This window comes from Canis lupus, chromosome 35 (assembly GCF_048164855.1).
Source record: "Canis lupus baileyi chromosome 35, mCanLup2.hap1, whole genome shotgun sequence".
Classification (NCBI taxonomy): domain Eukaryota; kingdom Metazoa; phylum Chordata; class Mammalia; order Carnivora; family Canidae; genus Canis; species Canis lupus.
The window spans coordinates 5,872,116-5,896,978 of NC_132872.1; the positions used below are offsets into that span (position 1 = coordinate 5,872,116).

At 38.1% G+C, this 24,863-nt stretch overlaps 1 protein-coding gene and 1 long non-coding RNA gene across 3 annotated transcripts; one reads left to right on the forward strand and one right to left on the reverse strand.

The window, feature by feature from the left end:
- Nucleotides 1-1,118: 1,118 nt before the first annotated feature.
- On the forward strand, nucleotides 1,119-24,668 carry MIX23 (mitochondrial matrix import factor 23). 2 transcript variants are annotated; one of them, XM_072812258.1, is made up of 5 exons: nucleotides 1,119-1,278; nucleotides 12,676-12,801; nucleotides 17,600-17,746; nucleotides 22,422-22,481; nucleotides 24,343-24,668. In XM_072812258.1, exons 1-5 carry the CDS (start codon nucleotides 1,228-1,230, stop codon nucleotides 24,391-24,393), a joined length of 435 nt encoding a protein of 144 aa, XP_072668359.1. In that variant the 5' UTR covers nucleotides 1,119-1,227; the 3' UTR covers nucleotides 24,394-24,668. The 2 variants fall into 2 exon arrangements, with proteins under 2 accessions (XP_072668359.1, XP_072668360.1); XM_072812259.1 differs by having other exon boundaries at nucleotides 1,155-1,278; nucleotides 12,645-12,801.
- LOC140625057 (uncharacterized) lies at nucleotides 4,927-14,347 on the reverse strand. Its single transcript, XR_012024439.1, has 2 exons — nucleotides 14,093-14,347; nucleotides 4,927-5,182 (listed from the first exon to the last, which is right to left on the reverse strand). It is a non-coding gene; the product is annotated as an uncharacterized lncRNA (long non-coding RNA).
- Nucleotides 24,669-24,863: the final 195 nt, after the last annotated feature.

A 24,863-nucleotide genomic window follows, 5' to 3' on the forward strand; every position in this document is an offset into this window, starting at 1 on the left:
GCAGGCTCCACGCAGGGAGCCCGACGTGGGACCCGATCCCGGGTCTCCAGGGTCACACCCTGGGCCCAAGGCAGGCGCCAAACCGCTGAGCCACCCGGGCCGTCCCAGGACGCGTTTTAAAGGATGCTTTTGTGGCATCTGGGTGTCGCAGGCCTTTGCAGCCTCTTCCCTGCGTCTGTGCAAGGACTCGCTAAAATACAGGTGTGCTCGCTGCAGAACTTATGTGAACTGCACACCCTGAAATCACACTGCCTAGATAGACAAGTGTTTCAAAACTGTTTTTCCAGCATTTTTAACGAATACATATATGTTTCTTTCCTTCAAAAACACGTAATTGGGCTCCTGGTGACTGATGGGCCCCCACATCTTACTATTTGGGAGTATTCCCAGCCTACTTAGGAAATCACATGTGTGCTTCCTATTCCTTTGGTTTGTCTATTTTAATAACACCTAACGTTGTATTCCCACGCCCGAACCACCTTTGTCAACCCTTACCCCACAGGGTCAGTAAAGTCTTTTTTTTTTTAAGATTTTATTTATTCATGAGAAACAGAGAGAAGCAGGCTCCATGCAGGGAGCCCGATGCGGGACTCGATCTCGGGTCTCGACCCCGGGTCTCCAGGGTCACGCCCTGGATCGAAGGCAGGCGCTAAACCACTGAGCCACCCAGGCATCCCCAGCAAAGTCTTTTTAAAGACTGTTCCTTAGCAGCCCCAAGGGCCAGGAGGTCAATGATGAAATGGGAGGTTAAGAAAAACACGACTTCTAGGCTAGATTTCCTACTCGAACGACCAGGTTGGTGCGACCAAGAAACTGTTTCCCGTTCTGTAATATATATAAATATATAATATATACATAATATATAAAAATATATAATATATGGAATATATATATAAATATATATAATAAATACATATTATATATATATATATATATTTTATTTTATTTTATTTTATTTTTTTTTTTTTTTAAGAGATTGGAGTAAAAAAGACCCCTTCCAGTTTCGGTAGTCTCCGACCCATCGAGGCCTGTTCCAGGAGGCTCTGCGAGAGCGAGACGGGGGTACGCGAAAAGGATACAGGGTTCCGGGTTTGGATGGAAACCAGCGCCAGGTCCCGCTTGGGCTCCCCGCGGATTCCCTGCGGTCTCAGTTCCGTTCAGGCGGCGACGCGGACACCCTTGCTCCGCGGTGATTGGCTCGCGGCGGGGGCCTCGCGTGTGTCCAATATGGCGGCGCCCAGTGGCGGTGTGAACTGTGAGGAGTTCGCCGAGTTCCAGGTGATGGGGTTTTCCTCGCGTGGCAGGCGTGTGCCTCCCTTGGTCCCCGCGCCCTGTTCTCTGCTGTGGCCTGGGAGGGGGTACGGGCCGGTTGTGGAAGAAGCGGGCGGGTCAAGGCTCCTTTCCCCCGCCCCCCCCCCCCCTCAGCCATTGGAGGTCACGGGGGCGCGGGCTCGGCCGCGGAGAGCGAGGCAGCGCCGGCGGGGGGTCATGCCCGTGTCGGCGGCGCCCAGACCTCGGGTCACCTCCCGGGGAACCTCTGGTTAACACCGAGCTGGGGCCGGGTGGTGGGGATTGCAACCACCTTTTAAGTACCCTCCCCCCCGCCCCGGACGCAGCTCCTATAACCTCTGCGGTTCCCCTTCCTATACTTAGAGTCGAGCATTAGTAGGAGAGAAGAAAGTGGAGGAGAGCTTACTTCCTTGATAAAGTAAAAAACAAACAAACCCGGTACAGGTTTTGCTCTTACGATGGGGGCGATTGGTTTTAGGACCTGTTGTGGTGCTTCTGCCTTCCTATTAGAGGGAATGTGACATTTAAGGAACAGCCCAGCCCGTACCTTTTATACGTGGAGAGAGACCAGAGGTCCAGGGCTGCTATCAGCCTGTCAATTAACAGGGGTCCGGATTCTATGACTTAAGTTGCTATGAAAGGGATCTGTTTCAACCCTAGACATAGACATGGTCCTGTCTAGGTAAAGAGTGGAGTCTTGAAAACAAAACAAAACAAAACAAAAAAACAGGACCTTACAAATGTACGTTTTAATCAAAGACAGGGAAAAGTAATTTCAGGCGACACCAATCTTATCTGTAGGAAGCTTTGTGCTATGACCCGTTTTGTAGGGAGTGGCATTCTTGAAGATGACCTCAACAGGCTGAACTATTTATTTTAATTTTATTTTTATTTTAGAGATTTTATTTATTCATGATAGACGTAGAGAGAGAGAGAGAGAGGCAGAGACACAGGCAGAGGGAGAAGCAGGCTCCATGCAGGGAGCCCCACGTGGGACTTGACCCCAGGTCTCCAGGATCGCACTCTGGGCCGAAGGTGGTGCTAAACCGCTGAGCCACCCAGGGATCCCCTGAACTTTTTTTTTTTTTTAAGATTTTTTTTTTCTTATTTATTCATGAGAGACACACAGAGAGAGGCAGAGACCCAGGCAGAGGGAGAAGTAGGCTCCATGCAGGGAGCCCGATGCAGGACTCAATCCCAGGACCCCAGGATCAGGCCCTGGGCTGAAGGTGATGCTAAACCACTGAGCCATCCAGGTGTCCCCTGAACTATTTGACAATAGGATTTGGGCCAAAGAAATTTGCGTGGGAATCTTTCCACCTCTTACTTGTACCCACGTCACCCTTCAGCTCCCCGTCCTCAGGTTAGATCAGTGCAACAGCAGCCAACTTCAAACGTGATCAAAGTGTGGGACAAATACCGATGACTTGTAAACATCTTCAATAAGATGGGAAAAGACCGTTGGATCATAAAGCATAAGGAATATTTAAGTTTAGCAGGCCCGGTTGTGGCCTTGGCCTTTTCATATTAGTACTACTATGGCTTGGCTTGAGTTAGTGAGCTCAGATAACTGGGACATGATAGCCTTAAGATTTATCAGAATGAGCACTACTTAAGGAGTTAGATGACCTGGGTTCTTTTTTTTTTTTTTTTTCCTAAAGATTTTATTTATTTATTCATGAGAGACACAGAGAGAGAGAGAGGCAGAGACACAGGCAGAAGGAGAAGCAGGCTCCATGCAGGGAGCCCAACGCGGGACTCGATCCCAGGTCTCCAGGATCACACCCCGGGCTGAAGGTGGTGCTCAACGGTTGAGCCACCCGGGCTGCCCGATGACCTGGGTTCTAATACTGCTTTGGAACCTTGACCCTAATGGCTTAGCCACTTAACGAAATTAACTTTTGAATCTGTAAAATAAGATCTTGCTAAGTGACATTTAAAACCGCTTCCATCTCTATAATTATTTGAATCTCTAATAAAACAGGGTTTTTTTTTTTTTTTTGGTTTTGTTTTTAAGATTTTCTTTATTTGAAAAAGAGAGGTTGTGCACAAGTGGGGAGAAGGACCAACAGACCATGAGCTGAGCAGCAGCTGTGGCAAGTGGGGGTGCTCTATCCCAGCACCCTGGGATCATGACTGGAGCCGAAATCTACCAACTAAGCCACCCAGGCGCCCGTCTAAAAACTAAATTTCAAAGGATCTCTGTTAAAATACCCAACAGTGCTTAAGAAACACTTGTATTTTTCTTTTGGAAGTCAGATAAGATGTAAGGGGGACAGAAGCTAAACTTTCTTGTAGAAACATTCCATTCACAGAAATAATGTAAATGAAAAGATTGTAAAATGGGTTTCATTAGTGAAACCTGGGGCAAGATGTTTGGTTTTTTTTAAGATTTTTTTATTTATTTATTCATGAGAGACACAGGAGAGAGAGGCAGAGACACAGGCAGAGGAAGAAGCAGGCTCCATGCAGGGAGCCCGACGTGGGACTCGATCCCGGGTCTCCAGGATCATGCCCTGGGCTGAAGGCAGGCGCTAAACCACTGAGCCACTGGGGCTGCTCTGGGGCAAGTTTTTAGATAGTTTTCCTAGGCTTTTCCAAGTGTGTGTTTTACAATGGAGAATACCATGGGTTAAAAGTCAGAAGATCTGGTTTTCCAGAGCTACCATGGCATATCATTTAACCTCATTGTAAATAAGTAGAACGTTTGCCCCAACTATGTCAGGCACACATGAACATAAGTTAATGTGCTATAAATGTAAAAAATTAGTATAATATTTAGGTTTAGGTGGATTGGGTAAAATTATAAGCTGTGGTTAACCGACATACAAATTATTAAAGTTAATATTTTTTAAAGCTATGAAACCATTACTTTTTGTATGTTAAGTACCATAAATGTGAAAAGCTCTGCACTGATTCTATAATCAGTGATTTTGTGTGTTTATCATATCTATCTCTCAACATAATCATCACTTCACCTTTTTTAAAAAAGACTTTATCTATTGGAGAGAGAGAATGCATGAGCTTGGGGGAGGGGCAGATGGAAAGGGAGAAGCAGACATCTGCTGAGCAGGGAGCCCAATGTGAGCTTGATCCCAGGACCCCCAGGATCACAACCTGAGCCAAAGGTGGATGCTTAACAGACTGAGCCACCGAGGTGTCCCCACCTTTTTTTTTTTTTTTGATGCATTTCAAAGTAGGTTGCAAAAGTCCTTATTCTTTATTTGTAAACATGTCTATTCATATCATTTTTTTTCTATTCATATCATTAACTAGAATTCAATATTTGTTCACTTTCATTTAGTAAAATTTACATGCAGTAAAATACGCTAATCTTAAGCATACCATTCTTTTGACATTTACATATACCTATAGTACAAACCTCGATCAATATCGAGAATAATACCATCACCTCCAAAAGTTTCTCATGCCCCTTCCCAGTCAGTCAGTCCCTGTCCATATATCCTTCTACCCCTGTTAAAACTGCTGTCCTGGTTTTTTTCCATGTAGGTGCAGTTTTAAAGCTTGAGTTTTTAAAGTATTTTAAGTTTTTGCAATTCTTATTTTTCTGTTATAAAAGTTGGACTTAATACTCCTGGAAAATATACTATTTCTAAAATGGAATAAAATCCAGACTAGAATGTTTAAAATTGAGTGTTTAGGATTCCATTTGAACACTCAGTTAGCAAGGATTTATTGGATGTCGCATTAGTCTGCTGGGGCTGCCATAACAAATTCCACAGAATGGGTGGCTTAGACAACAGAAATTCATTTCTTCACAGTTCGAGAGGCTCAGAGTCCAAGATCAAAGTCCTGTCAGAGTTGGTTTCTGGTTCATCGCCTCTTCCTGGCTTGCATATTACAGCCTCATTGCTGTGTTCTCACATGGCCTCTTTGTGCACAGAAAGAGAGATTTTTGTTGTGTCTTCCCCTTATAAAGACATCAGTTCTGTAGGATTAGGGCTCTACCCTTATGACCTCATTTAATCTTACTTACCTCCCTATAGGCTCTGTCTCCAAATACAGTCATGTTTGGGGTTAGGGCTTCAGTATATGAATTTGGTGGGGGGAAGGGACACAGATAACTTCATAACAGATACCTGTTAGGTACCAGGCACTTGGAGAGATTCAACTGACAATATAAGGAACGTAATGCAAGCAAGGAGACAAAACATGTAGAAGATACTGAGAATGTGAATAAAATGCTGTAACAGGTTAGAGAGAAATAAGAGATAGTAATTAAGTTAGCCTTAGGTGGGCAGGACCATGGGACTTCAAGGTAGACAGAACAGTATATAGGCAAAAAAATTTTTGTATTTGGGGGAAATAGCCAATCAGTATTGCTGGAATTCAGGATTTGCACAGGGACACACTGAGATTACACAAAAGATTGGAACAAGATTATGAAAGGCCTTGAATGCCAAGTGTGAGATTAGGGAGTCATTTTTTTCAAAGAGATGCTTTAGGGACATTCATCAGTCCTGCCACAGTCTGTTGAGACCTTATGTTTGCAATTAGCTTTGCAGTATCCCTCCCTATCTTCAGTCATTCCTTTCTCCAATATCTCCCCCAATCTGATCTTCATAATACTTTGGTTTCATATTGTTGTCTTCTAAATTTTAGAATCTGAACCATGCATCTAATTTCAGGCTTCTGTGACTAGGTCTAAACTACTTAACATGCCATACAAGACCTTTTAAAACTCAATCCCAAAGTCTTCACCCTACTTCTATCTCTTATCCTCCCTTACTGATGTTTCTCTCTCCTTAACCACTGTCACCTCCAAAACACATTTAAACTCTTCTGTCCAGCTGCATAGACTTGCTTTTCCCTGAACACATCAAGCTCTATATTTTCTGTGTTTTTCCCCCACTGTTGCCACCCTGAAATCGAGGGTCTTCCTGACCCCATCTCCAACCCAGTTCATATATCACCTGAACAAAATCAACTAAGTATTCTTTCCCAGAATGTTTAAGTCTTGGTGTTTCTGTCGGAAATACTTATTCATTTATAGACGATTGTGGTAATTAAGTACAGATGAAATAGACTTTTCTGACATCAATGATGGTTCCTTTCGCAACATGCCCAGCTGCTGTCTGAGCCTGGGGTGCTAGGTGTCAACTCTGGCAATTACAGGCAAGTCTCTGTTTCTGATATAGGTGGACACAGTGTGAGTATTACCATAAAAATGTGGTTTGAAGAACAAGATCTGTTTGAAAAGAGGACCATGTGAATAGAATCTACCTCTGGGTGCCTTTAGGCCTGGATCTAAGCTAAATTACACAGAATTCTTTGGCGTTCATTTTTAGTTTACTGTCATGTAATAGGCCTTTTACCACTCCCCATATACCCTAGAAGCTACCCAAAATAATAAAAGGAATTTACCTGAGGATTAATCTTAGGAGTAGAGTGTAGTATAATTATAGGGGCAATAGAAAGTTTTCTCTACCCCTCTCTACAAAATGTGGGCACTCATTCAGTACCAAAATTGGCTTCTGTGAGGATGAGATTTTCACCCCACAATTACAAACAAGACATAAAATGCATTTCCAAGATGAGTGTCTGAATAATTTTAAAGGGCCAGCCTAAAATTAGAAATTCATGATACCAGAATCTCCTTGTTTTGGGGAGGATGGAAAATTGGAAAAGCTGGAGACATTACCAAATTTGGAGAGTTCGTTTTTGCTAGTCCTTTGACATTTAGAAGTTGATTAGGGTTCCAGGTCCTATACAAAGATGTGGTTTGAGAGAGCCACTGAACTGTATGTATTTCCATATTATCTCTGTGGACTTGTGGCTTATTGTGTATAATATCTGCTCGGGGTGTCTTCTGTATATTTTCTTAGTGAATTTGTGAGAGAGAAAGGAAGGGAGGATGCCATTGGAGCCAGGCATCAGATAGGTAGTAATTTCTTATGAATGATACACATGATTTAATGGCAGCACTTTGGTGTCTCCATTAACCTTCATTTGCCCTGAGTCTGTGAGGGCCACTCAAGCTTTTCTCTAGACCCTTTTGGAGCTGCCTTAAGAGCTTTGGCACTTTTTGCTTTGCCCTGTAAAGAAATGTGTGCCTAGTGAGATGGTTTGTAGTTGCTTTCCTTCTCCCTTTGTGATTTTGAAAGAAATTCCTTTCTGAATCTTACCCCCTCCTTTTCCCCTTTATCTTTAGGTTTTTGGTTTTTTTGTTTTGTTTTGTTTTGTTTTGTTTTTGGTATCTTTTCTGTAACATTTAAGAATAGCTTATAGTTCTCAGCAATCCCTGAACAAGTGCATTATCAATTTAGAAATTGTCATTATGTTTTCTTGAATTCAGCACTGTCCAGTAGAACTGTGATGGTAGAAATTTGTGCCATCCACCAGCAACATATGGCTTTTGAGCACTTGAAATGTGGTCAGTGCAACTGAGGAACTAAATTTTAACTTATTTAATTAAAATAACTTCATATAGCTAGTGTCTACCATATTAAAAGCCAAGCTCTAGATCATATATTGATGATCTCTAGCATACTGAAAATTGATATATTTGAAAATACACAGTTGTAGGTTCCACTGGTAAGACTGTGAAATTGACTTCTCATTACCAAGTTAATGTAGATAAATTTCCATTGCTATATAAAGGAACTTAACAGTTATGTCCACATTTTTTAATGGAGAGGAATTTGGCTATACAGCTAGTGATCAAACTCAAAGCTGGTTAAAGTTAAGAGTAAATAAAAATTCCAGGGAATGTCAAGCTTTGTAATGTCTTACCTGGATTACTGTGTTCATCTCCGAACTGATCCTTTTGCATCTACTCTTTTCCTGTCTAATTAATTTTCCACATTTTAATACTTTAACCTAAGCAGTCATTTCAGAGTACAAATTTGATCATGTAACCTCACATGTAACACTTCATTGGTTCTCCATTCTCTCAGGAAAAAGATTAAAATCCTATAATGTGACCTATAATGGTGGGCCTAATTTATACTATGTTTTTTCTTACTCTCTGTACGTAAGCCACATTAACTTTCAGTCCATTAAACATCCTATTCAAATGAAGATATTATCACCCAGGATTTCCAGCTTGCTGAATCTGAAAGTTAATTTCTGTTCACATCTTCCTTTGACTTCCTAGTAACACTCAGCACAGGTAGCCATTCCCTCCTTGAAATCTTTCTTCTGACTTTTGTGATATCAGTTTTTCTCCTGTACTTTTTTTTTTTAAGATTTTATTTATTTGTTTATGAGAAATGGAGAGAGGCAGAGACATCAGCAGAGGGAGAAGCAGGCTCCTGGTAGGGAGCCCAATGTGGGACTCGTTCCCAGAACCCTGGGATCACGACCTGAGCCAAAGGCAGACGCTCAACCACTGAGCCACCTATGCCCCTCTCCTGTACTTTGATTGCTAGAGTTCTTTCTGGACTCTTCTTCACTTTCTACAGTCTCCCTAAGTGATCTCTTCTCATCTCATGGCTTTTAATAATGTCAGTGTGTTAATATGACTCTAGGCTGATTCAGTGTCAGACTGAGATTTTCAACTTTCTGTTCAACTTGTCTATTCAGATATTTATTTTAAAAAAATATTTTATTTATTTATTTATTTATTTATTTATTTATTTATTTATTTATTTGAGACAGAGAGGGAGAGAGAGGCAGAGACACAGGCAGAGGGAGAAGCAGGCTCCATGCAAGCAGCCTGATGTGGGACCTGATGTGGGACCCAATCCTGGGACTCCAGGATCACACTCTGGAACAAAGGCAGATGCTCAACCACTGAGCCACTCAGGCGTCCCTCTACTCAAATATTTAATGAGCATCTCAAATTTAACATGTCCAGAAAAGAAAAGAAAAAAGAAAAAAACTTTTTTGCTTGCAAAATTTCAGTCCTATTCAAAAGGAGAGTTGCTACCATGAAACCATATGTATCCAACCCTTAGTTTCAACAGTCAATTCATGGCCACTCTTGTTTCATTTATATTCCACCACTCACCTCATTTTTTTTTTAATTTTTATTTATTTATGATAGTCACAGAGAGAGAGAGAGAGAGAGAGAGGCAGAGACACAGGCAGAGGGAGAAGCAGGCTCCATGCACTGGGAGCCCGACATGGGATTCGATCCTGGGTCTCCAGGATCGCGCCCTGGGCCAAAGGCAGGCGCTAAACCGCTGCGCCACCCAGGGATCCCCAACTCACCTCATTCTATCTAGCTTATTTTGCAGCACACCCTAGATACCCTTTTTCTGTAAATATTTCAGTCTGTATCTCTAAAAGATTGTAATTTTAAACATAATACCAATATCACATACAATCGACAGTCATCCTAAGTATCATCAAGTATCCTGTGAGTCTTAATAGCACCTTGATCTTCTCATTCCTTCCAAATCTTTTCTTCCCCTACTCTCTCCCCAACATCTGTTAATGGCACTACCATCCATTTAGATGCTCAGACCTCAAAGCTAATGGCCATCTTGTTTTCTCTTCTCATTCCTCACCACCAATTCATCAGTAAGTCCTACCCACTGTATTTTCAAAACATATCCAGAAGCCAGCTTCCTCTCGCTACTCCACTGCTACCTCTCAAATTATCTTTATCTCTTGCCTAGACTACCATAGTAGCCTGCTATATAGTCACCCTGTTTCCATTCTCCTCTCTATAATCCATTCTCTACATAGAGGTGAAGTTATCTTTAAAAATTGATCACGTTATAGCATTCCCTTGCCTAAGGGAGAGAATCCTTCATTGTCTGCATGGCCTGTGTTGTCCCTCACTTTCTGGTCTTTCTGACCTCACACAATATCACTTTGCCCCAAATTCACTCCCAGCCCACGTGCCTTATTTTAGTTTAGCTTATATATCCTGAAGTTTGTTCTTGCCTCATCATTTTCACTTACTCCCCCAGGTGTTCATTTAGTTGGCTCATTCATAGCCTTCAGTTCTCAGCCCAGATCCTGCCTCCTCGGAGAGGCCTTTCTTATTCTCCCTGTCTGAAGGGCTAGCCTCTCAGCCCCACTGTCATTCTTTATCCCATTGCCTCAGTTTGTTTTCTTTTTCACACTATTATCCAGTACTAAAGTTACCTTGTTTATTGAGGTACTTGCTCATTGTCTGTCTCCCCCTATGAGAAAGTTTCTCCAAGAGAGAGCCAGGACCTTTTCCATTCATTCACCACTGTAGCTCTGGTGTGTAGAATGGTGCCTGGCACACACTAGACATTTCCAAGTGTGTTTTGAATGAAGAGTGAGTTAGTAAATGAACTGTGCTGTGTTCTAACTGCTACATATATTTAACGAAGAAAGATTGCTGAGGACTGTCAGCCAAGGAAAGCTTTATCTAAAAGTTATAACTTAAACCTCAGCTTCAGAAGATCATTCAGCAGCTGGTTTGTTTGTTTTGTATAGAATAGTCGAGTTGTAGGTGCTAAAGTTGGCAAAGAAAGTCCCTGTTACTACTGCTACTTACCTGGTTTTTGACACTAAATGGTGCTGCCACCATTTGTGTAGAATTTGGCCACTCTTACACATATATCCTCCATTGTACAAAAAACGTTCAAAGTGCTGGTTGCTTAGTGAATATATTGAGATTATCCCTTAAGAATTCCAGTTTATAGAGAATAATACTACCACTGACAAAAGTAGATAAAGGAAGAGGGGATAAGATAGTGACATTGATTTTAGACCTGACATTCGCCTATATTTTAATTATTAGTCTAAATTATGAGCCTTCAATAAGCTGCTTAAATTCTAGATTGAGATCAAAAAAAGGCCATTAATTTACTAATTAAAAGGTTAGTGGACTGATAGGAACAGAATCTAAATTGCAGACTTAGATGGAATGGCTTAATAACCAGATGGTTATTATAATTGGAAACACCTAAATGTTCATTATTGGAGAAGTGGCCTTACAGGTTGTGATAGCTCCACAGGATACTTAGTAACTATTAAAAATGTCTTCTTGGCACTTTCTAGTAACCAGGGCAAAATGCTCATGGTACAATGTCATAAAGTAGGCAGGGCTTTAGAGTGTTACAAAGGACCTCAAGTTTATAAAAATATTCATAGATGATGTACAGAAAAAACAAAAGGAATATCTTATAATAGTAATAGTGGTTAACTGTGGATGATTTTTATTTGTAAGTTTTTCTAATTTTCCAAAAATGATAATACTTTAATCATAATAAAAGTTTTTACTTTAACAAATAGATGAAGAAAGAAATGAAATTGGTTTCAGTCATGGATTTCATTGTAGCAAAGGGAAGAAATAATTGGCATGTAGAAGGAGGCGAGGCAGAGGATCAAGCAAAGTTGCTTTTAATACACTTTAATATTGACTGTTAACTTGTTGGGGTTTTTTAATACTTATATTTCTGGCACTATATACTTCAGTTTTCCTGGTGATTTTTCAATCATGTTTTGCTAGGCTAGGGGCAGAGAGGAGAATTTAAGAAACAAAAAGAAAAGAAAAGAGTATACTCCTAGAAACTGGTTCTAGCGTTTGTGTTTTCTGGGGACAGAGCATAGCTGTTGTCCAGACTTTCTCTAGTGACAAGTGAAAAGAAGTACTCTAATCAAAATGTAGAGAGGAGACTACTACCCTGGGTAGTATACTCACCAGAGTCTTTCTTAGTCATCTGACCGGTTGGTATTATTATTATTATTTTTTTTTTTTTGGTTGGTTTTTTGAGAGTTGGAGCCTTTTGAGGAGGAAGAGATCTTGGAAAATGAGAGTAGGGTCACTAAAAAAAGATAAAACTAATTTCTATTCTGTGAACAAGAAAGCCATGAAGAGATTTGAATCCTTCTCTAGCAGCATGCTTTGTTTTACCTATTTTTGTTACAAAAATAATACACAATCATAGTAAAAAGCCTAAAAAAACAAAGACTAAAAGGTTATAGGTTAATTTCTGCAAGTGAACCACTACTGTTTCTTGAATATCTTCACGGAATTTTTCTCTCAAGCACCGCATTTTAGAATGATAGACAAGGGCATAGAGCAAGCAATCATGCTGGATTGTTTGGGACAATTTGAGGTAATTAAGTTTAGTAGAACCCTTTATTGGCTGTATGCTGGGCATGGAGAGAGCACACACTGTTTGCCAAGCACTGTCAGCAGATGGGGTATAAAAGGGAATAAAACAATCTTGACCCTTGAGATGGTCACATCTGAGCCAAGGAAACCGAGTTGGTGCCCATTCTTAGAATTCCTGTTACATAACCTACCCATTATTCTTGTAATAAAGATTTTCCTGTGGTTGCACTAAATATAGCATGGTTTCTCTCCTCCTAACTTACAAAGCTGTAAAATATCCAAGAGCTTGATGGGGTTTTTTTTGTTTGTTTGCTTAAATGTTTCTTTTTTATCACTTTCCATTTAGGTTATTATTCTTTTATTTTAAACATATATAGGAATTACTCAAGGTGATGAGGACGATTGATGACAGAATAGTACATGAATTAAACACTACGGTTCCAACAGCTTCCTTTGCAGGGAAAATTGATGCAAGCCAAACCTGTAAACAACTTTATGAGTCTGTAAGTGTATCTTTTGAGTCTTTTGTGCTTCTGTTATGCCTTTCTTTGCAGGCAAAATAAGAAACCAATTGACATATAATTAAACTGGATAAAAGTATGCCATCTTCATATTTTCTTGCCTACATCTGAGGGTGTGTATAAGTTTTGATCTGGTTGCTACAAACTCAAGAAAATGTGTGATCTTATGCACAGGCCTGTGAAGAGAGGGTTCTAAGGGATGAGCGCAGTAGTTTTTTTGGCCCCTTCATGGGCAGCCTTTAACTTAGGGAAACCTTATGCACCAGGGAATGAAGGAGAGAGTGGAACAGTCAAGTCAAACAGTGAAACAAGAGCAAGGGCTTTGAGTGAATCAGTCCAAAGAGCCAAACACCTGATACAACGAAGAATTAAAACCCTTCACACTTTCTATCCTCAATCATCAAGAACAGGAATAGAAGCATTTGGTAGGAGAAAAGCCACAGATAAATTTTCTTTTCCTGAGGCTTTGGTTTCTCAAGTATATATTTTTTCTTTGCCTCTTAAAGATTCCCGTTTTGTCTCTTTATAATTTCCAAAAGCAAAAGGAAATTGTAATATAGCTAAGTATTTTTTTATATATGTAATTTACTTCTATCTTTTCATTAATTTGGAAGCTAATGTTCAAATGACATTTGCTTTTTTGGGATCTCCCACAAGATTACTATTTAAATTCTTGTAAAGAAGGTATTACTTAAAACCTATATTTTGTTTCTCAGTTACGAAAAAAAGTCAGTTTTAGATAAGCTTATTCATATCAGTTAAATTCAGAGTGTTAATGTTGATATTTTTATTCTGCTTTTATATGAAAGTATGTTATTTCACTGAGTGGTCAGGTAATTCTGTGGCTTGAAAATTTCCAAGGTCGTGGGCTTTAATGAGTAGGATCCAGTATTGGAAGTAGGGAGCATGAGTCCAAGCCCTAATTTATTTTGAGATTATTTGATAGTTTACTTAGTTTCTTTGGGTAGCTCTCTCTGAAGAGCTAGAAATTTATGATCTCACTACCCATATAATTTCTATAATCTGTTCAATTGTTTCCATTTACAATCTTTTTATTAACTTGAAGATTTATAGTGTAGCGTTTCACAACATGGATTCCATATCTAAATTAAATCCTACCTCTGCTACTTCTTAGCTGGTAACCTAGAAAATGTTACATGACTTTTTGCCCCAGCTTCCTTATGTGTAAACTAATACCATAATAGTACCTTGTTCATAGGGTTGTTAGGGGCTTACCTGAGGTAATAAGTGCTTAGTATACTAAGCGTCTTACCTATAAATGTTTGCTGTTTTCATTACTGTTGTTTTTATCTCTTATTCCTTTGTTGAACCAGGATAATCTTGCATACTGGAACCTTTTGTTTGGGATATTTGGGATCTTTTCTGTTGTGGATATTCTTACGTATGTGTTTGGGTTTTTCTCTGTATCCTAAGGGCTCCAACAACATGAACAGCAGAGAAAGGATGGTTTACCTAGTACTTTTGTGCCAGTGATGGAACCTGCAGCAGAGTGCCCATGCTAAGAACTCCCACTAAGTTCCTTTAAGTATTGTCTCAGTTGAGAATGGAACAATGTCAAACCTCCAGAGTGTTTAAGGTTACCTTGACTTCCTTTAGTCCCAACCCTTCCTTTACAGACAGCTAAGGAAGGAATGTTTGCACTCTCTAATGATAATACTTCTTCACATCAGATGGTCAGCAAAGTTATGAAGAAGCCCTAATTGTAGAAATTCCAAAACTTAAAACTATACTCTTAATAAAAATAATTTCAGTGAAGATGCCCTTATTAGAGCATATTCCATTCAGTCTATGAAATTTTTCTAGCTGTACGTTGTTTATTGTTTAATCTCAAGATAAACATAAAAATCAGGACTGAGCCTTAAAAAGTCTATGAACTTGGAATAGTGCTTAACAAATGCAAAACTAGTATTGGTGTCACAGTAATTAATTTAGGATAATTTTTAAAGGTATCTCTTTAATATAATGAATTTTTGGAATATATGTTTAAATGATATGTTTCCTGAAACTTGAATCTTTTTGTCAGAAATTCTAGAGGAAGATTTAAAACAAAGTGCCATGACAAAAACTTATTAATTTTTATTCTGTTTTTAAGGATAGTTAAACCAAGGGTCATTGTCAGGGTTCTAAAAGGGTTCTTAAGAGATGTTTGGGGAATTAGAATTTAATTTTGTAGAGTTAATTTAGAATCAGCCTTTGTTCTGGAAAGAAAAACACCAAAAAACTATAATCAGGATAACTCTTGGCATTGTTTCCCTTAAAGGCAAAAAGCATTGTTTTAAAATAACGATTAAAAGATAGTAGGTAAAAATTTGACTAAAAAAAGTTTTTACAGTTTTGGTAAAGTAAAATAAAACTGAAGTCCTAAGTAGATGCTACTTTTGAATCATTCTCCTGCCCCATCCCAAATGACTTTAATTCCAGAATTACTTCAAATCAAAGGAAGTATGGTTATGATAGGGGTATCATTTAGGAATTTTCTCCCCTAACCAACGGCCTTGCCTTTTACCCTACCAAGTTTCTTGATAAATTTTATCTTAGTTCCTTTAACAAGCACTTTGTATATCAGAAACAATTCTCATGTGACCCAGCTTCCAAAACATCTGAATCACTAATGAGTTAATAAGTCTGATTTAGTGCTATATTTTTCTCTGGTAGGCTTATGTCACACAGTCTTATTACTAGTTATCAAACGTCCTCATTTCTTTGACATACCATGTGTACAGAAGTCAATGCATATTCCTCTTGCCTGTGGCTCTTAATTCTGAGTTTTGTTGAAGGATAGTCATAAAAGCTAGACTAAAATAATTGATGATACAGATTAAAAGATAATTGGCTCAGTAATTTCTGTCCACATGGGAGTGGGTGCACATTGGGGCTAATCTGAAGGAAGAGTACACAGGTGAGGGTAGGAGGGTGGTCTTTAGCTAGAAGTGTGTCCACAGGAAAGGAGCCATGTGAGGGAGGGGAGCAGTGGATGAAAGGCCAACCATGGAAGGAAACTGGTGAGAGAGACTGAAAGGAAAATATTGAATATTTTGATAAAATATCCACAATTTGAACTTGATTTTAAAGTGCAGATAGAAAAATTAAAATACTGTGACAGACTTGTAGTTGGTGCTAATACGATTCTGCCAATTGTTGGAGGTTTAGACAAAATATCAAAGCGATTAAGTAGCTTCTGACATCTGAGCAGTGTACTGAATTGCTAATGCAATTTTACCCTTAAATTTTAGAGGTAGAAGGATGTTAGTAGTGATTATTTACTCATAATCCATAATTTTGTAAAAGCAGAAACTGAAGCCTGGAAATACTAATTATTTAGCTAGTCTCACAGGGAGAACTTCTTAACTCTAAAGATGGTTCTTCTTACTCTATTTTGGTAAGTTTCCTACCCTCAGTGGCTCCTTTCATTTTCTGGAATTATACCTGGAAGGAGGAAACAAATAACAAACAGCATATTAGCCAGTGAAATACATGCCTTGGGCTGTCCTTGTGAATCCTAACTGTTACCATGAAAAAAAATTAGCATATTAGAGAAATTGACTGTAGGTGGGGCTAATATCTGTTAGTTTGAATTTCCTTCTTTTCACATAGGTATGATTTATAATCAATGCACTTTTAGTATTACTGTACTCTAGAAATGCAAAGGTTTATTTTTTCTTGGTGCATATTAGACCAGTAATTCTTAACCTTGGGGTCCTGAGATGATCATTTAAGAGATGTGTTCCAAATTACTTACAAAGAATGCTTATAGGATGGTTTAGTCCTATATTTTGAATAAATATATGTATAATGGTTAGGTATCCTTGGTATAATTGTTAGTAGCATAGTATTAAGATATTCTCTCTTCAGAGGGAAAAAGGAATGATATAATATGATTACTTAACACCTAAGGTTTAGTTGGAAGTGAATCGCCTTTTTTATTACTCCATTAATGCTCCACTAATTACATGGCATTTACATATTATTTTAGTACTTTGGTTTTTCTTCTCCCCCAGATTATTGGGGTGTCCTCTGAATTTGACTGTGATCATGGGAGTATGTTTGAATTGTGACCATAATACTTTGTGAATCAGGGAACAAAATAGATTCAAAGTGGTATATTGGATTTGTTATATAAAGATAAAAGTTTAGTAAAGAATTGATCTATCACATGTCCTTTCAGTCAGTATACACAGTTGATGGAAGTAATAGTCTGTACTTTATACACAATTTTTCCATATTGATACTTGAACTTTAAAATCTTGGAAAGGGCTGTCTTACATTCCTTGTTTTTCTTTATTGTAACAAATTGGTTCCCTACCTCACTTACTTTAAAATTTCTTGTACTTAGTGACAGGAGGCTGAAAAAAACCATGAAAGGATAAAAAAAAAAAAGAGGAAGAATAGCAATAGTGGCCCTGGAGGTTGGTGAGAGTGAACGGAGGGTAGAAGAACAGAACACAGGGTTGGAATACTGGGGAGAGAAATGTAGGGAGAAGGGACTGAAATGAAAACCCCCCTGTGAGAAATGCAGGAAGAGGAGTGGTAAGTTCCAGAAGCAAAGTGAGGAAGAAGGCAACCGGATCACATACTTTGCACCAAGAGAGGTGCTTCTTTTGATCTTTTTAGGTGATTTAGCTGGTTTAGCAAAATCTTTGCTTCCATAGATTGTTTTTAAAAATTGTTTTAGAAAGTATTATGCTTCTATAATCTAAAAAAAGGATTTTTTTACTAAAAGGTAAAAAATCGGTGTGATTTTTCTCTTTTGTTCTTTTAGTTGAGGGAGGCTCATGCCAGCAGGGACAGAGTCATAAAAAATTGTATAGCTCAGACCTCATCAGTAGTAAAACACCTCCGAGAAGAGAGAGAAAAGAATTTGGATGATTTAACGTTATTAAAGCAACTTAGAAAGGAACAGACAAAGGTAAGTTTAACAAGATTTACATTTCTGAGCCATGGATTTTCCAAATTTAATAAAGGTAGTTTTTAATATGAAAATTTTAGGGTAAGAAATGGTCATTACTTTAAAAAAAAAAAATGACCAGCAGAGTTATAATTCATTTTTAGTGGGCTTTATTTTATTACACTTAGATATTAATTGGTAAGTTAATGTGCATTTCATGCATATATGCCTGGTAGCAGCTTAAGCTTAAAGAAGCATATAGTTGTATTTTCTTCTATTTTTTTATGTATTATACTGTTAAAGATTAAAGGATTAGTATAGACCCAACACCACATCAGAAAATCTAGGGAATTCATATCTGAATCAATGTTTAAAGGCTTGACTGGAAAATAAACTTTTAAAAAGTGTATTTACATTTTGAGAATATTTACCTCTGGTTTCATCTGTAGAAATTTGCTGAAATGCAATACAAGTATTTCAGGATATTTCCTGTTCAGCCACAAAAATATAGTACTATTTGGATATAACCAGATATACTAGAACCTCATTATAATATATTTCCCTACTGCAGAGAAGTTGCTATGGGTCTTTGGCTCATTTTGGACACTTTTTTGTTTCTACTTCATCTCCCATCCCTGCAGTTTTCACTTTTAAGAAAACTGCAAGTGTCCACTGAGTGATATGTCAGAGGAAGCCTTATTTTCCCAAAGTCAGCTATAATGTAGATAGGATGTGGACCTTAGAATATAATAAATGGAACAGAACTGTTTCTTTATAGCCCTTAATGGTGACATGTCAAGAAAACAATTGAAATGTGTATCCTGTTTTATTATGTGGAATGCATTGCTGTCTTCCTTTTGGGAGTGGTGCTTAAAGAGTAATGTTTTATTTTGGTATAATTTCAAACTTACAGAAAAGTTGCAAGATGAGTACAGGGAACTCACATGTACCCTTTACCTATATTCACTCATTGTTTACATTTGCCCCACCTGCTTCACAATACTTCTCTCCACCCCTCCTTTACCTATATCCCTTCCCTTCCTACTACACATAGGTATTTTTTTTTCCCCTGAACCATCTGACAAAAATGTTGGGTCCGTGGTTCCTTTGCCCCTTATATATGTTGATTATTTCCTAAGAAGAGGGGCTTTTTCCCACGTGAACACTGAGCAATTATCAAAATCATGTCTGTATTTTAAGATGGCACAATAGGTGTCTTATTGATCTTTGGATGTCGAGTGACTGAAAACCCAGTATGGGATGGAATTGTGTTTTTCTTTACTAAATAGTCATGAAGTTTGCCCTTTGTTTAGTAGATGTAGCCAGACTTTGAAAAGGGGACCTTATCATCTCTCTCAAGCCTTTATTCTTTAACTGCCTACAGGTGAGTATGTGCACTTGCTCAGTCATCCCACTAATGCAGCATGTCTTGCTGGGTATAGATTCATCCACTGTCTTCACTGCTCTCTTTGTTCATGATGACCACTTCAGTCCTGTGTTCCATACCTGCCCATTTATCAGGCAGTGGTGGGTTCCTCAGACAGTGAACCTATGCTGTGATGGCCATCTCACTCAGTGTTTATGAAGTCTTAGAGATAATTTATATAAAACAGATTAAAATCTAGGCATTTTTGTATTTTGTATTTTAACAGACTCTTGAAGGTATTGACAAAGGAAACTGCTGGGCAGGGCTGTTGTATCAGAAACTGAAAACTCACTATTTACACGTTAAATCAAACAAAGACTAGAATGACTCTTGTCAGTGGAGAGCAAAGTTCAGAAACCACTGAGTACTTGGGAGTGACAAGTCACATAATTTGGTCCACCCTCATTTCTGCCCTTTAGCCTCTAAGGCCCAGAAAGAATCAGCTGGATGACCTTTCCAAGGAGCAGTTTTAGAAACCAGTCAGCGAGTTACAAAAGATAGCTTTCTAGAATGATACTGTATAGGACTACAGGGTGACCATGAGTACCTAACCAAGTAAGGAAGCTTGAATTTTTGTTTTAAATTTTCGAGTTTGTCATGAAGATTATGGAATCAGAGAACTCTTAGAAATGCTCCAGCTCTCCCTCTCCCTTTTCTGAACAAGGAAACTGAGACTTAGAAATACTGACATCACCAAAGTCACAAGCCCAAAGTCACAAGCTAAGTAAATGGTAGAGCTGAGACTTTAACCCATCTCTTCTGACTCTGGATTTAGTGTTTGTATGTTAAATTATGATTGATAGTCAAATTCTGATTACTTAAGTGAACATATATTATTTATATACAGAAACACCAGTCTAAAAGTCCTTAGTTCTTTCCCTCAGTCTTAACTCAGAGAAAGCACATTCCTTATTGGCACTATTATCTGTTGTCACCTGTTAGTGGCCTTTGAAAGGAAATTGACCAGTTCAAGGCCTAGAGCCTCAAAAACAACCATCTGAGCGGCAGCATTTTGTTAGTGGCACTGAAATTAATTGTATTAGAAGTTGTATTATCTGCAGCATTCAAGAAAAGAAAAAACATGGATTATAAAGGCAGATAGCTCTAAGGAATAAATCCCATCCAACCACGTGGTGGCTTTGTAAACTTCTAAATTAATTGCCCTGAAATAATCTGATATTTAGTTTGTAAAATGGAATCAAGACTTCTTAAGCTTTCATTTTTAGGGATTAGGATTAAATTATATAATGTGTCTAAGAGCTAGCATATCCCTGACACATTTAGTACTTACTTTCCTTTCTATATTTGTTACATTGATCCTCCTTACAGTATCTCCCAACCAGTAATTTCTACCTTACGTTTAACCACTTTTAACCACTACTTAAGGGGTCGGGGAGGAAGAGTACTTGAATCTTTTGTAGCAATGCATTCTCTTTTTGAACAGTTGTTAATTATTCAGAGACTTTCTTATATCTTGTGAAAATCTGCCTCCCTGTAATATGTGATTATTGCTCCTTAATCTTCCCTCTGCAGGTATGTAGGGTAAGTCTAAACCAATTTCTGCATGACTTCCCTTTAAATATTTGAGAGCAATTATGAAGACTGTCCTAGTGGCAGTTGTTTTTGTTTTGTTTTGTTTTAAAGATTTATTATTTATTTGAGAGAAAGAACAAGGGCAGGAGGAGCAGAGGAGGAGAAAGAGAGAATCCCAAGCAAACTCTGTGCTGAGTGCAGAGCCCAGTGCAGGGCTTGATCTCCTGCCTCTCACATCACAACCTGAGCTGAAACCAAGAGTCAGAGGCTTAACCAACTATGCCATCCAGGCGTCCCATGACCCTGTTTTTTGACTGAACTTGTTAATTTTTTGGCAGTCAGTCCATGCTTTGACAGAGCAGTGAAGTTTTAATGATTTCTGGTCTATCTATTCGATTATTATCTGGAACTGAAGTTGCTTTGATGTAAGCAGATAGGCTTCTTCAGGCTTCGTTACTACTTTACAGCATGATACTGGTTGTCAGAGATGCAGTCCTTCCTCTCGTTCTAGTTTGAGTCCTTTGTACCTGCCTATATATTCTCTGATACTACAGAGTCTAGCAAAGGAAATTACAAGGAGCCAGTGGATCAGTACTAAGTTCCTGTCTTATTAGTGTTACATGCGCATAGCTTAAGCATCCTGCCTGAGCTCTGCTCCTAACTGGTCAGGTTCTTTGGCCTGGGTCCCTGACTCATGGTTGCCTAGATCTTGTGTAGCTCACTGGCATTTTATTCCCAGATCTCCTGGCCTGAGTCGACTTTGGCCTGAGGAAATCATCCTACTTTTAACCTCTTGGCTGCTTCAACCTGTAGCTCCTGCTTTTTTTCTCCTAATATTCCTGAGTATTTTCAAGCTTCCTTCCTGGAACTAGCTAACTTCTTTTCTTTTAAGTTTCTGTGACCAGAAGTGACTAGGAGTATAATAGGCTCCACCATCTGGGCCTGGCAGTGGAATTGGCTACTTTTCTGATGGAGTAATTAGATTGGCAGTTATCAAGAAAGTTAGAAAGACTTTAACATCTTTAGCCTCAGACCTCTGGCTTGTATGCTCAAGGTGTGGAAAACTCATGCCATTCTAGATTACTTGGGCCTTATGCATTCCCCTTCTTCACTGTTTTTCTGCCCAATTCTCTTTTCTTTATCCAAATTAGGTGGCCACCTCTTTCTCCTTTTTATTCCTCTGTACTGTCTTTGCAGATCAGTATTATAGAATCAGTAACTAGAACTGGAATTCTTGAGTTAAAGAACATGTGAATTTGTTTTTATAAATCTTAACCAAATTCCCCTCCACACTTAAAAATGTGTATGAATGTATCTTTTTCCATACCCTCACTACTAGTAGGTTTTATCAGATGTACTCATTTAAAAAATTTTTTTGTCATCTATGGCTTAATTTGCATTTCTTTATATGATCTTACTCATGTAAGTAAATTTTTTAAAACACTTTTTAAAAATGTTTATTGGCCATTTGTATCCCTTTTGTGAACTACCTGGACTTTTGTATTTTAGAGATCTCAAGGTAATTATAATATGCTTGAGAACCATGGCTTTATAAAATTTAACAGCTGATTAGATATGTGGAGAATGGACTGTGTTCAAGATCTAGCCCAGGTGATACCATTAACAAAGAATGTAGGAGCAGGAGCTCCATTTTATTAGGAAACTATAAATAGAATTTGGTTTTAATTCTTTAGCTTGAATTTTCATAACTCCAATTTTTTTTTTTTCTTTTTGCAGTTGAAATGGATGCAGTCAGAACTGAATGTTGAAGAAGTTGTAAATGACAGGAGCTGGAAGGTATAAAATAATGCTAGTTCATGGAGGAAACTATGAGGGAAACTGACCAGCAAAGGGAAACCAAGGGAGGGGAATAAGGAATGCTTTGTGGCTCTTGAGAATAGATATCCTTCATTAGAAGCAACTGAAGGTTTTAACTCTGAGAAGGGATGCAGTTGGCATTCAAGTGGAGCCATCTTATAAAAATCAGCTTTACAGTCGTATGGCACATTGTATGACCTGTCATGGTAACAGAACTGGAGAAGAGGATTTGGAGAAGCTTAGCCAAGTCATAGATATCATCCCACCCAGGGTGCCAAGGCCCCTAATCTGAAGCCTCCCCTGATTTGAGCATTGGGAACTTCAGGCAGATGTCAGGGCTGGGAACTGATGAGACGAGCTATAAGACAAAAGGGCCAGAGTCTGTACAATTTCTGCATTTTTTTCTTTTAATTGTGAGATAACACATACCAAAAAGTATATAACATGTAGAATTAAAGAGTGTTAATAAAATGAACATTCATGTATCTACCACCCAGTTTAAGAGATTGAATAATACCAGTACCATAAAAGCTCCCTATGTAGAGTTTTCTTTTATTTTTTAATGATAGTTCACAGTGCCCAAAATACATTGTTTTTTGTGTTTCGTTTTGTTTTTTAACCTTAAAAACAATTTGTTCCTTATGTCAATGAAGTATGAGGGTAAATTCTAAAAAAGAAATTATTTTAGGGATCCCTGGGTGGCGCAGCGGTTTGGCGCCTGCCTTTGGCCCAGGGCGCGATCCTGGAGACCCAGGATTGAATCCCACGTCGGGCTCCCGGTGCATGGAGCCTGCTTCTCCCTCTGCCTGTGTCTCTGCCTCTCTCTCTCTCTCTCTCTCTCTCTCTCTCTCTGTGTGACTATCATAAATTAAAAAAAAAAAAAAAATTAAAAAAAGATTTACTCAAAAAAATTATTTTAGTTTTTTATAATTTTTTATTTGGACACTTAAAATTTAGGCATGATTAAAATTTTTAAAAAATATTAAATGCTATATGGTAAAAATTCTACCTCTCACTCCTCCCTTTTGGCCATTTCCTTTCTTTTCCCTCTGAAAGGATGGTATGTGTTTTTAGATATTTGCCTCTTTTCTAATTTTATGTATGTGTGTATTATGTATGTATTAAAGAAACAATTTCTGTTTCTTTAATGTATCTTGGAGGTCTTTACAAATCAGAACATACAGAGCTTCCTTATTCTTTTATGTCTGTATTATATTCCATTGAATAGCTATACCGAAATTTTTATTTAATACAGTCCCATATTGACAGACATTGAATAATAGAATGTTCTTTTAAGATTTTTGGTATTTGTTTAGATTTTAGGAAGCAAGGCAAATAGAACGAAACATTCTATAAATTTACACAATTTAGCAAAGATTGATCTCTCTTCAGGTGTACCTACTTATAAAAAGGGTACAGTACTCATTTAGAAAATCACAACAGATATCTAAATAAAATCTATATTATAAAAAGAGGGACAAAGCTTTATCTCAAACTATTTGAGATATTTTTGTCTAATTGTCCAAAGTATGCCCAGAATATGTTATCAAAATGTTTATTAGTTACTATTACTAAATAAGCTAGCTTGTGATGTTTTTTTCTTGAATAATATAAATTTTATTTAAAAATTAAAATTGTCTTATAAATGGATATCAAAGCCTTCTATATTCCTTGTGCCTATGTCATTTTGAACTCCTGAGGAAAATTCTCTGTTCCCTAAATCTGTTGATCTGGGACAAAAATGGTTATATCCTCCTGAACCATGCCAAATTTAATTCAGTTCCAGGCTTGATTTATACAAGATGTCTCAATGGCTTTCATTTCTGTTTAAATATCTTAGGTGTTTAATGAACGCTGCCGAATTCACTTCAAGCCTCCAAAGAATGAATAAAAAGATACTTTTTTTTAAAAAAGGACCGACTGGGACATCTCATGAGCTAAGCATGACAGACATCAACAAGGTGGGCTTCCTAGGATGATTTCTGAGCCAACAGTCCAAGACCTTTTGTTGATTTCAGCCCCACTTAGCCAAGACCTTACATACAAATAATTCTGATAATTATGGAGAAATCAACTGCTATTTTATACTGATTCTGTAAAAAAAAAAAAAAAAAAAAAAAAAAAAAAAGTTTTGTAACTATTAAAATAATTTTCTGACTCAGTGTACATATTTATTTGATTGTTTTCCAAGTTGAGAGAATAAGTTCTTATAAGAGAATTTGAATACAGTTTCAGTATCTGATTTGATTTTTATTATATCTTTTTGATTTTTACAAATTTGGCAAGAATGTGGACCTTTTTTGGTCATGAATGATTTTATCCTTTTATTTATCTTTGTGGCATTTATTGCTCTTAATAAGT